Source organism: Panthera uncia, chromosome X (assembly GCF_023721935.1).
Source record: "Panthera uncia isolate 11264 chromosome X, Puncia_PCG_1.0, whole genome shotgun sequence".
NCBI classification, from domain to species: Eukaryota; Metazoa; Chordata; class Mammalia; order Carnivora; family Felidae; genus Panthera; species Panthera uncia.
In genome coordinates this window covers 13625147-13637478 of record NC_064817.1, presented here as the reverse complement: position 1 = coordinate 13637478, position 12332 = coordinate 13625147, and the positions used below count along the sequence as shown (strand labels likewise).

The 12332-nt window shown below is 38.5% G+C and overlaps 1 protein-coding gene across 3 annotated transcripts in view; it reads left to right on the top strand.

Annotated features, from left to right (window-relative positions):
- Positions 1 to 12332, top strand: part of SCML2 (Scm polycomb group protein like 2) — a 104296-nt gene that overhangs the window by 63129 nt on the left and 28835 nt on the right. For 2 of the 3 annotated variants that reach the window (XM_049643539.1, XM_049643541.1), the window contains exon 8: positions 9352 to 9432. The exons of the other annotated variant lie outside the window; for it this stretch is intronic. In XM_049643539.1, coding sequence (XP_049499496.1) covers positions 9352 to 9432 — 81 coding nt within the window. The remainder of the gene's footprint in view (positions 1 to 9351; positions 9433 to 12332) is intronic. 3 annotated transcript variants of the gene reach the window in all.

Sequence of the window (12332 nt, the reverse complement as noted above, 5' to 3'; positions counted from 1 at the left end):
TCTAAATATTACTTATTGAAATTGGTGGTACTATTATTTGATTAGTCTTTTCTAAAAATTGTTTTATGGTAGAAGGGAAAAGTCAGTCTTTGGTTATTTTTACCATAAAGATGGCTTTAAATAAAGAAAGAACAACCCTATTGTGACCCAAACTTGATAATTTAAATCTCCAGTTTGTGATGGAAAGTGTTATCATATATTTTTCTATAGCTTTGAGGAATATGACATGATTTTTCATTAGAATTACCTGAGACTTAGTAAAAGTATTTGTACAGTAATAGAGATGTGGATAACATTTTACTAATTAAATATCGTGTCAGTACATTTGGTTTGTGGAAATCCTAGCAGTGACTGCTATGTTGGTTTTTTTTTTTTTTAACAGCATAATGCAAGTCATTCTGTAAGAAAAAAGGTGCTGTGATTTAAAAATTGAGTGGCTTTTAAAAGCTCAGAATTGTTAAATGAATTATGAATTGACCTGAAACAACTGAAGTTGCTTCTTTTCATGTGAACTTTCTTCTGAAAATATTAAAGGTGTTGGAAATTGTCATCTTCTTTAATGTCATTGTGACCAAAATCTTGGTTTCTTTTGAAGTGAGCAGATATGAGTAGCAATTGTGAAATATAATGGTCTTCATGGGAAGCACTCCCATGAAGCTGAAGTGAGTAGTTTACAGAGCGTCTGTGATGGGGCAAGTATTGTTAAAAGAACGCTCTTAAGGCCCTTCTAAAATTTAATTGTGATTTGTAGCTGCTTCTTGCATTTTTTTGGTTTCCTTTCTAGGCTGAATGCTTATATCATTATATAACAAGTTAGGAAAACCATATCAATTCCACTAAATTAGATTTTATTTTAATTTAGCATGTATGCCAAGAAAAAAGGCAGTGTCATTTACGTACAAGGTAAATAACTTTAACTGGACTTTTGTATTTTGTTTAATTTAGAGAGCTATCCTTTAACCTTTTAATTGTGTTTGGGATATTTTTCCCTGTAGCATTTTTGTAAGTTTTCAGTAACCTTATAGAATATTCTATACAGATTAAGGTATGTTTTATAAGGTGTGTAAAGGGTGTCTTTTCTCTTCTTGAATCTGTTTGCCTTAGATCTCCAAGTCTTATTTTGAAATGGGGGAGACAGAAATTAAAGCTACCAAGACTTTCAGTATATTGGTTTTGGCTTAGTTGTCCAGACATAATTTTTAAAAGCTCCTAGAAAAGACATAGCAGCATTTCCCAAATGGGGATGCTCTGTCATACCGCCCCAAAACAAGCTCTTTTAAATCAGATCTTTACTTTTGTGAGTGAATGGCTTGTTTTTCTTTTTATGTGGGAGTTATCTTTTATTGTATGTTTATTTTATATTATTTTTTAGCAAGCTTTTTAAAAATGTTTACTTTTGAGAACAAGTGAGAGAGAGAGAGAGAGAGATGGGGAGAGGCAGAGAGAGAGGGAGACAGAGCATCCCAAAGTGGACTCTGCACTGACAGTGGAGAGCCCGATGTGGGGCTCGAACTCACGAACCACGAGATCATGACGTGAGCTGAAGTCGGACGCTTAACCAACTGAGCCACCCGGGCACCCCTATTTTATTATTATTTTTTTTATGTTTAGTTTTGGGAGAGAGAGAGAGCAAGCTTGTGCAGGCAGGGAAGGGGCAGAGAGAGAGGGAGACAGAGGATCCAAAGCAGGCTCCACACTGACAGCACAGAGCCCAACGTGGGGCTCAAACTCACGAACTGTGAGATCATGACCTGAGCTGAAGGACATTTACCCGACTGAGACACCCGGGCACCCCTTATTGTATGTTTAAAGTATTTTTAATACTTTAAAACTGTGGTTCTTGGTTTTGGGGAGGGAAACCTACCTAGGTCATGAGGAGACTCAGGAAAGACAGTGGAGGAGCGAAGGCAATAGGGCTGGGCCTGTTCACAGTATTGGATGCCAACAATGCCAACTAAACCATCTCTTCTTGGTAAATGAGCAGGGAACTGTGCAGAACATTCAAGTTAGAATAGGTCCAATAAGGGTTAAAATATGAAAAGACAGGTACCATTTCCACAAAAACTGGGGACAGCTACCACTAAGAATTAGAGACCTTCTTTTCCTTTTTAACTTTTTCAGTGTTTGCCATTCTTTTTCCTTGTAGTGATTAGTTGTAAAACAAATAAACCTTTTAAAATGATAGGGCACGGGGCAGGTCTCAAAAAGAACTTTTATACTTGTTTTGGGCACAGTGAGAAAGTGAGAAAAGTGAAAAAGTATCTTAGAGGTCTTTAAGTAATGGTAAAAGGAAGAGTGATAAGCAGAGGCCTTTGGGAGGTGTCTGACCAAGACCAAGAGTGCCCCTGCTACTGTGAATGGAAATAGAGACCATGTGTCTCTGCTGGTCAGCTGCTTGGCCAATAATGATGCTTTTACAGTTCTATTCTACTGAGTCAGCCTGGGCTACTGAGGGGATCTACTCTTTAATTCTGAAATTGCTGGAGACAGCTGCAGATTCTAGAGGTCACTGCCAGTATGCAGTGAGTCTGCATGGGTATCTCTACTGTTATTTTTTAGTGGATTCTTGTATGTCTTTACAAGTTGTATGGCTTTTTATCAAAATAAAATATTAGTAATGCTTATGTCAAATAATTGTTTTCTTTAGAGACATGACTTGTTCTGTTATTTGAAAAAAGTGGCTAGGTTTGGGGCACCTGGGTGGCTCAGTCGGTTAAGCGTCCAGCACTTGATTTCAGCTCATGACATGATCTCATGGTCGTAAGATTGAGTCTCGCATTGGGCTGTGTGCTGTGCTTGGAGCCTGCTTAAGATATTCTCTTTCTCTCTCTCTCTTTCTCTCCACCACCCCCCCCCAAATGGCTAGTTTTATCTTTGTGAGGGCATTTTATAATTTTTATGACAAAATTGGAATTGTAGAACATTTAGAAAACAAAGCGATAGGGTAAAATCTAAAAATTGCTTGTATTCTTGCCTGTATTCTTACCAGTATTCTTGCCATCCTCTAATATTTTGATATATAAACCTTAGGATATTTTAATTAAAAAATCAGAAATGTTAATTAATTGCCAGTAGTCATTAAGACCAGCTGAGGATGTCTTTAGAAGCATGTGTTGTATTCTGTTCCATGTATACAGAACTGTATTGGTTTGGTCCCATCTACTTAAGTATTCTTGCTTTGTTATTATAATAATTAATAGACACAAAATGTGTTTGGATTATAAATGTTTCATTTTGAGAAAATACATAAGAAAATTTAGAGTACAGAAGGTTCTCCTCTAATATTTGATGCATTTTTCCCTTAAGGGTTTATTTAGCCAAGAGAATTTTAAAAAAGGAAAGCCCCTAAATACTGGATTATTAAGGGCATGTTGATAATTTGTTTTTAGCGCCACTTTAGATATTTTTATCTGTGGTTTACACAGAAGCTCCCTCAAATTTGAACCTTAAGAAATGTTTAACCCAACTATTTAATTCTGCATTTGAGTTTGTTAAGATTATAGAAGAAAATATTTTAATTGTCTTTTCATTGCTTACCTCACTAGTTTAAAACAGTACCCACTTTAAGCAGGGAGCATGGGCTTTTGGGTGAGACAGTCCTGAATGTGAATCCCGTTTCTACCACTTTGAGACTAGCTGTGTGATACTGGGTTAGATGTTACTGCACTAAGCCTCTGTTTGTTTGTTTGTTTCTTTCTTTCTTTCTTTCTTTCTTTCTTCTTCTTCTTCTTCTTCTTCTTCTTCTTCTTCTTCTTCCTCCTCCTCCTCCTCCTCCTCCTCCTCCTCCTCCTCCTTCTTCTTTTTTTGTTTTTGAGAGAGAGAGAGCAAGCAAGCATGATTGGGGAAGGGTCAGAGAGGGAGACACAGAATCCAAAGCAGGCTCCAGGCTCTGAGCTGTCAGCCCAGAGCCCGATGCAGGGCTCAAACTCATGGTCCTAGAGATCGTGACCTGAGCCAAAGTCAGATGCTTATTAACCAACTGAGCCACCCAGGTGCCCCAAGCCTCTATTTTTTTATATGTAAAATGGGGATAATAATACTTGCTTTACAAAATTATAGAAACAAATTTTAATAATGTATGCAAAATATTTGACCCATTCGAAGTATACAGATTTCTTTCTTTTTTCCCCCAGTGTTGTGTTTTAAAATGAGGTGCGATTCACATAATATAAAATTAACTATTTCAAAATGCACAATTTAGAGTCACTTAGTACGTTCATAATGTTGTACAACTACCACCTTTATCTAGTTTGGAAATATTTTCATCACCTTAAAAGAAAACCCTGTACCCACTAAGCAGTTGCTTCCTATTCTCTCCTCCCTCTTGCCCCTGTGACCACTAATCTGTATTCTGTTGCTATAGATTTACTTATTCTAGATATTTCATATAAATTGAATCATATAGTATGTGATTTTGTGTCTGGCTTCTTTCACTTAGTGTAATGTTTTCAAGGTTCATTCATGCCATTTCAGCTACCAATACTTCATTCCTTTTTATGGATGAATAATATTCCATTGTATGCATGTGTAACACATTGGTTATCCATTTATCCATTGATGTACATTTGAGCTGTTTCTACCTTTTGGCTACTGTGAATAGTGCTGCTATGAATATCCCTGTACATGTTCTTATTAGAGTCCCTGTTTTCATTTATTTTGGGTATATACCTAGGAATGGAATTGTTGGTTCAAATGTTACTTCTGTGTTAACTTTATCTGCTACTGCCAAACTGTTTGCCGCAGGAGCTGCACCACTTTACATTCCCATCAGCAATGTATGGGGGTTACAATTTCTCCATATCCTTGTCAGCACTTAACTGTTTTTCTTTTTAATAGCCATCTTAGTAGGTGTAAAGTGGTACCAAATTGTGATTTTGATTTGCAGTCCTTCCTTCATTTTTGAATGGAGTGTATTCTTAGAAGTTGATTTTTTTTTAACACATTGTCAAAGATTATCTTTTATTTGGTTTGAGGCAAGGTGTTTTCCTTTAAACAGACAAACAAAAAATTAAACATTCACTCCATATATCTTGGATTACAATGCCATGGGTTTGGGCATTTTGGGGTTACCATAACAGCAGCACCTTAGAAACTGGGTGAGAGGAAACACTACAGATAAGAGATTTTATTTCCTCCTTTCTTAGAAGTTGATTTTTAAGTTGGTTGATTGGTATTTGAAGTTTTTTTTTCATACAGTGTTATATTAGTTTCAGGTGTACAAAATAGTGATTCAGCAATTCTATACATTACTCAGTGCTCACCACGATAAGTGAACTCTTAATTCCCTTCATATATTTCACCCATCCAGCCATCTATCTCCCCTCTGGTAACCACCAGTTTGTTCTCTGTAGTTAAGAGTCTGTTTTTTGGTTGTCTCTTTTTTTTTTTCTTTTTTTAAATGATTTTTTTTAAGTTTATTTATTTATTTTGAGACAGAGAGAGAGAGATGCAGGAGGGGCAGAGAGAAAGATGGAGACAGAATTCCAAGCAGGCTCTGCAGTGTCAGCTCAGAAACCTGTGCGGGGCTCAAACTCACTTCCTGTGAGATCATGACCTGAGCTAAAATCAAGAGTCAGATGCTTTAACTGACTGAGCCACCTAGGCGCCCCTGTCTCTTTTTTTTTCTTTGTTTTGTTTCTTAAATTCCACATGAGTGAAATCCTATGGTCTTTGTCTTTCTCTGACTGACTTATTTCTGTTAGCATTGTATTCTCTAGATCCATCCATGTTGTTGCAGATGGCAAGCTTTCTTTTTTTATGGCTTAGTAACATTCCAATGTATGTATGTGTATATACATACACACACACACACACACACACCACATCGTCTTTATCCATTCATCTGTCAGTGGGCACTTGAGTTGCTTCCATAATTTGGCTATTACAAATAATGCTGCAGTAAACATAGGGGTGCATATATCTTTTTAAATTAGTGTTTTTATATTTTTTGGGTAAATACCCAGTAGTGGAATTATTGGATCCTATTGTAATTCTCTTTTTAATTGTTTGAGGAACCTTCATACTGTCTTCCACAGTGGCTGCACCAATTTGTATTCCCACCAACAATGCAAAAACGGTTCCTTTTTCTCCATATCCTCACCAGCACTTGTCTCTTGTGCTTTTGATTTTAGTCATTCTGACAGGTGTGAGGTGATATCTCATTGTGGTTTTGATTTGCATTTCCTTGATGGATGAGTGGTATTGAGCATCTTTTTATGTGTTTGTTGGTCATCTGTGTGTCTTCTTTTGAGAAATGCCTGTTCATATCTTCTGCCCATTTTAAATTATATTATTTGTTTTGGGGGTTATTGATTTGTATAAGATCTTTATATATTTTGTATACTAAACCCTTATCAGATCTGTCATTTACATGTATCTTCCCCTATTCAGTAGGTTGCCTTTTTGTTTTGTTGGTGGTTTCCTTTGCTGTGTAGAAGCTTTTTATTTTGGTATAGTTGCAGTAGTTTATTTTTGCTTTTGTTTCCCTTGCCTCAGGAGACAAATGTAGAAAAGTGTTGCTATGGCCAATGTCAGACAAAATTACTGCCTGTTCTCCTCTAGGATTTTTATGGTTTCAGATCTCACATTTAGATCTTTAATCCGTTTTGAGTTTATTTTTGTGTGTGGTGGAAGAAAGTGGTATAATTTCATTCTTTTGCATGTAGCTGTCCAGTTTTCTCAGTGCCATTTGTAGAAGAGACCGTCTTTTTCCCATTGCATACCCTTGCCTCCTTTGTTGAAGATTAATTGACCACATAATTGTGGATATATTTCTGGGCTCTCTCTTTTGTCCCATTGATGTATGTGTTGTTTTTTTGTGCCAGTACCATACTCTTTTGATTGCAACAGCTTTGTAGTATATCTTGAAATCTGGGATTGAAATACCTTAAATTCTGTTCTTTTTCAAAATTACTTTGGCTGTTTGGGGTCTTTTGGGGTTCCATACAAATTTTAGGGTAATTTGTTCAGTTTTGTGAAAAATGCTGTTGGTATTTTGATAGGGATTGCTTTGAATCTATGGATTGTTTTGAGTAATATGGACATTTTAACAATATTGGTTCTCCCAATCCATGAACATGGAATATCTTTCCATTTGTGACATCTTCCATTTCTTTCATCAGTATTTTATAGCTTCTAGAGTACAGGTCTTTCACCTCCTTGGTTAACTTTATTCCTAAGTATTTTATTATTTTTGGTGCAATTGTAAGTGGGATTGTTTTCTTAATTTTTCTTTTTGCTACTTCATTATTAGTGTATAGAAATACAGTGGATTTCTGTCTATTGATTTTGTATCCTGTGACTTTACTGAATTCATTTATTAGTTCTAGTAGTTTCTTGGAGTTTTTAGGGTTTCTATATATAATATCATATCATCTGGAGATAGTGAAAGCTTTATTTCTTCCTTACCAGTTTGGATGCCTTTTATTTCTTTTTGTTGTGTGATTGCTGTGGCTAGGACTTCCAGTACTATGTTGAATAAGAGTGGTGAGAGTAGACATCCTTGTCTTACTCCTGACCTTAGGGGAAAAACTCAGTTTTTCACCATTGCATATAATGTTAGTGGTGGGTTTTTCATATATGGCCCTTATTATTGAGTTGAAGTATGTACCCTCTGTAACCTTCTTTGTTGAGGTAAAGCATTTTTTTCCCAGCAAACTGTAAAATGTTGTTATTAAACCATGGTGGCCTATTTGATGCATAAGCTACCCAACTTGTTTCTATGGGAATATAAGACCAGAGACAAAACTTGGATGTTAAACATTTATTCATTAACAAACATTTCTTGGATGCCTGTTATGTGGCAGGCCCTCAACCACATGTTGGAGGTATAATAATGGTTTGAACTTACATAGTTCCTTCTTCTAAAGGAATTCACAGTGTAGTGGGACAGGTAGATATCTAAGAAAAGATAAGATGCTGTAATACCTGTGCTGCTAGAGATAAATGCAGTCTGTGAAGTTTATTAGCATGAAGTCCTATGGTTTGCCTCGGAGCTTTGTGCTGGAATTTTGCAGTGCTCGTGATTGAGCTCGTCATTGACATGAGAGGGAAGGCCTTTCCTGGATCAGCTTCTGCAAGGCAGTAAGAGTCAGAATATTTGGGGACCTGAAACATGATTATGACTGAATCTATAAGGATAGTTGGAGAATAGAGGAGATGAGGCTGTGAAGATATGTAGAGGGCCTTGGACACCAGGCCAAAGACTTTAGATTTTAGCATATGGGTAATGTGGCATCACTGAAGATTTTCTTTTTAATGTTTGTTTATTTTTGAGAGAGAGAGAGACAGAGAGACAGACAGCATGAGCGGGGGAGGGCCAGAGAGAGAGGGAGACCCAGAATCTGAAGCAGGCTCCAGGCTCTGAGCTGTCATCACAGAGCCCTATGCAGGGCTCGAACCCATGGAACTGTGAGATTATGACTGGAACTGAAGTCAGAGGCCTAACTGACTGAGCCACCCAGGTGCCCCAGCATCACTGAAGATTTTTAAGAGGAAAAGTGACATATAGTTTGTATTTTAGAAAGATCATGATTATGTGCTATCAAATATGGATTGTAAAGGTTAGCCAGGAATGCTAGTAAAGAGGCTAGTGCTATAGCTTATGTGAGAAGTCATTTCATGGGCATAAAGAAGAACACAACTAGGAAGTACTTCAGGTAGGCTTGGTTTCACATGTCGATGGTGGAAGAGTACAAAGATGTCTTCAAGATTTCTGATTACTGATAATTGAGTGTAAAAGGTAATGTCATTCAAGATAAGCGTGATGAATTTGGTTTTGGACATGTTGAGTGAGAGATGCCTATATATAAGATTATTGAATTGGCTATTGAAAACACAGCTGTGGAACTTGAGAGAGGCTTATGATGGGTAGGGGGTGGCTTACGAATGCGTAAGTGGCAGAAGAACATGAGAGCAAGCAATTTGGCAATCATTATATGTAGGCAGTAGCTGAAATCAAGGGAGTGAACTAAAAGCACTCAAAACTGAGGTGGGGATAGGGGGAAGGTGACTAATCCTGGGGAACACCACAGGAAACATGACAGAGGTATAAGAAGGACCAGGAGGGAGTGGCTGTGTGAAATCCAATAACAAATTTAAAAAAGAAGACATCATCAAAAGTGTTGAGTGCTATTAGGAGGTTGTGGGTTACCTTAGCATTCAAAGCTTCCCTAAAAAGAGGTGTCTAAAAGTGTAATTGCAGAGGGTTGAAAAATAAGAAAATGGCAGTGGTAGTGAACATGGGCTAGTCTTTTAAGAAGTTTGGTCATGAAAGGAAGGAGGGAAGGGATCAGAATGTCGGTAAATAGGAGATCCTTATTTGGATGAAACTTTTTTTCTTGCATTTGTTAGGCATTGACAACAAGGTTTCCCTGATATCCCATCCATTGATAGAAGAGGGCCAGGAGCACCCTCAGGGCCTGGAAAGAGAAGGTGAGAATCAAGGCAGGGCTGCTGCTGATGGTAATGCTGCTGCTGCTGCTGCTATTAACAGTTAACATTTATTGAAATATGTACCATGTGCCACATGCTGAATTTAAATAATTGTCCCAAGACCTCATAATTATTATGTGGTAAATCTGGATTTGAACCTAATTAATCTAGAACCAGTGTCTCTCCCTAGATAATGAGAAGCAGGGAAGGGAATAGGCTATTATGACCAGTTGGTACAGGAGTCCCATGCCCAGCTGATCTCTACTCTGCTTCTTCTGAGAAAATTCATAGTCCTCACCTGGCTTCTGGCTTCCAAATATCTGCTGTGGTATTAGGAACATGCTTCCTTGTTTTCCTTTCCATTACTAACTACCCCCTGTGGTTTTAAGAGTTTTTCTTAGCTTGGGGTGCCTGTGTGGTTCATTCAGTTAGGCTTCTGACTCTTGGGTTCAACTCAGGTCATGATCTCATGGTTCATGAGTTCAAGCCCTGCATCAGGCTTTGCGATGGCAGTGCTGAGCCTGCTTTGGATTCTCTCTTTCCCTCTTTTTCAGCCTCTCCCCCACTTGTGCTCTTTCTCAAAATATAAATAAATAAATTTAATATTTTTTTAAGTTTATTTTTGAGAGAGAGAGAGAGCAAGTGCACGAGTACGAGCAGGGGAGAGGGAGAGAGAATCCCAAGCAGGCTCCGTGCTGTCAGCACACAGCCCAATGGGGGCTCGGTCCCACAAACCATGAGATCATGACCTGAGCCGTGGCCAAGAGTCAGAGGCCCAACCCACTGAGCCACCCAGGTGCCCCTAAATGAATAAATTTTAAAGAAATTTAAAAAAGAGTTTTTCTTAGCTAATCTGAAGGTTTCTTTTTTTTTTTAAGTTTATTTATTTATTTTGAGAGAGAGAGAGAGTACACACAGGAGGGGCAGAGAGAGGACGAGAGAGAATCCCAAGCAGGCCACTATCAGTGCAGAGCCTGATATGGGGCTTGAACTCAGGAACTGCGAGATCATAACCCAAGCCAAAACCAAGAGTCAATTGCTTAACTGACTGAGCCACCCAGACACCCCTTATTTGAGGCTTTCTAAAATGATTTTTTTATTGCTGAAGATAAGGAAATATACATTTAAAAGACTCTCAGGGCACCCAGGTGGCTCAGTCAGTTAAGCGTCCATCTTTGGCTCAGGTTATGATCTCACAGTTGGTGAGTTCAAACCCCTGCACTGGGCTCTCTGCTGTCAGCGCAGAGCCTGCTTCAGATCCTCTATCCCCTTCTCTCTGCCCCTCCCCATGTTGTGCACATGTTCTCTCTCAAAAAAATAAAACGTTAAAAAAATAAGTAAAAATAATAAAAGACACTTAGCATGCTAATGGAAAGGGAAAGTTACTCTTATATGACAAGAACAGTCCTTGGGTATTCAAAAGGCTAATTTCAGAGGAAAAATAGACTCTGGCTGTTATCAAATGTTTAGTTTCTCAAGCAGGGTTTCGCTTCTGGAATGGCATGGGTGGCTTCCTCTGGTACAGGTTGGGAGAAGAGAGAGGAGAAATGGGGCAGAATCTGAAACACCAGTCAAGGGAGCTGGTGCTTTGGTATGGGATGGCAGCAGGAGTGAATGAAGGAAGATCAGGGGGTTTCCTCTTTGCTCTTACTGCCGCCCACGACCAGTTTGTGGCAATGTGAGCTCGCTCTATGAGTCAGGGAGCAAAATTCCAGATAGAGGCATTGGGTGCCTCAAGTGAGCTTTTGTGACTATCGGGCCTCAAGGTTGGATAGTGATAGTGTAAGTGTAGCCATCTCTATTGCTATGTCCATGTTTTTCAAAGTTGAGGCTTATATTGTTTCTTTGGGTTTATAGTTAGCAGTATGAAGGATTTTTTTTAATGTTTATTTTTGAGAGAGAGAGAGAGAGAGAGACAGACAGACAGAGCATGAGTGGGGGAGGGGCAGAGAGAGAGGGAGACACAGAATCCAAAGCAGGCTCCAGGCTCTGAGCTGTCAGCACAGAGCCTGATGTGGGGCCCGAACCCACAGGCTGTGAGACCATGACCTGAGCCGGAGTCGGACACTTAACTGACTGAGCCACCCAGGTACCCCATAAATTTTTCTTTTTAATGTTTTATTTATTTTTGAGAGAGCACATGAGTGGAGGAGGGACAGAGAGGGTAGGGGGGGACAGATCTGAAGCGGACTCTGTGCTGACAGCAGCGAGCTCGATGAAGGGCTTGAACTCATGGAAGATCCTGACGTGAGCCGAAGTTGGACGCTCAACTAACTGAGCCCCCTGGGCACCCCTTGAAAGATTTTAGTATAAATGATAGTTTAGTTGTACATGCAGTTTTAAGAATAAGGAAGATGACTTGGAAAGAATTGCTAAATCTGAAAAAGGTTCCAAAGTCAAATGTTTCCAATGACAGATTTTTTCTTTTTGACTTAGTTTTGGTTTTTCCAGACCATATCTTGCTTTTCTGTTTTTGGCTGTTCAGAATTTGGCTTTGTTTATTACTTGCCTCAAATTCAAGGTATCTGTTTTTACAGTAATTTCTGCTCTTCTTGTCATATGGCTGTGTAATACACTATTCAGTTTATTTGAGGAGAAGGAAATCATGTATCATTGATCTACTTAAGGAGATACGAATTTTATGGATACACAACTACACTCACAGGATACACAAACTGTATGACTGGGGCCATATCTATTTCTTCTGAATCTCCAAAATTGCCTAGACTGGTAAAAAGTATACACTAAGTATTGAGTAAATAAATGGTGGATGGAAAATCTGGAGAACACTAAGCAACCATACCTCTTAAGTCTTTTTAGATCAAAAGCAAGATACATATTAATTTATATCTCTAATCCATTTTAGTTTCTGTTCAAGTCAGCCATGTGTAAGCTAAACC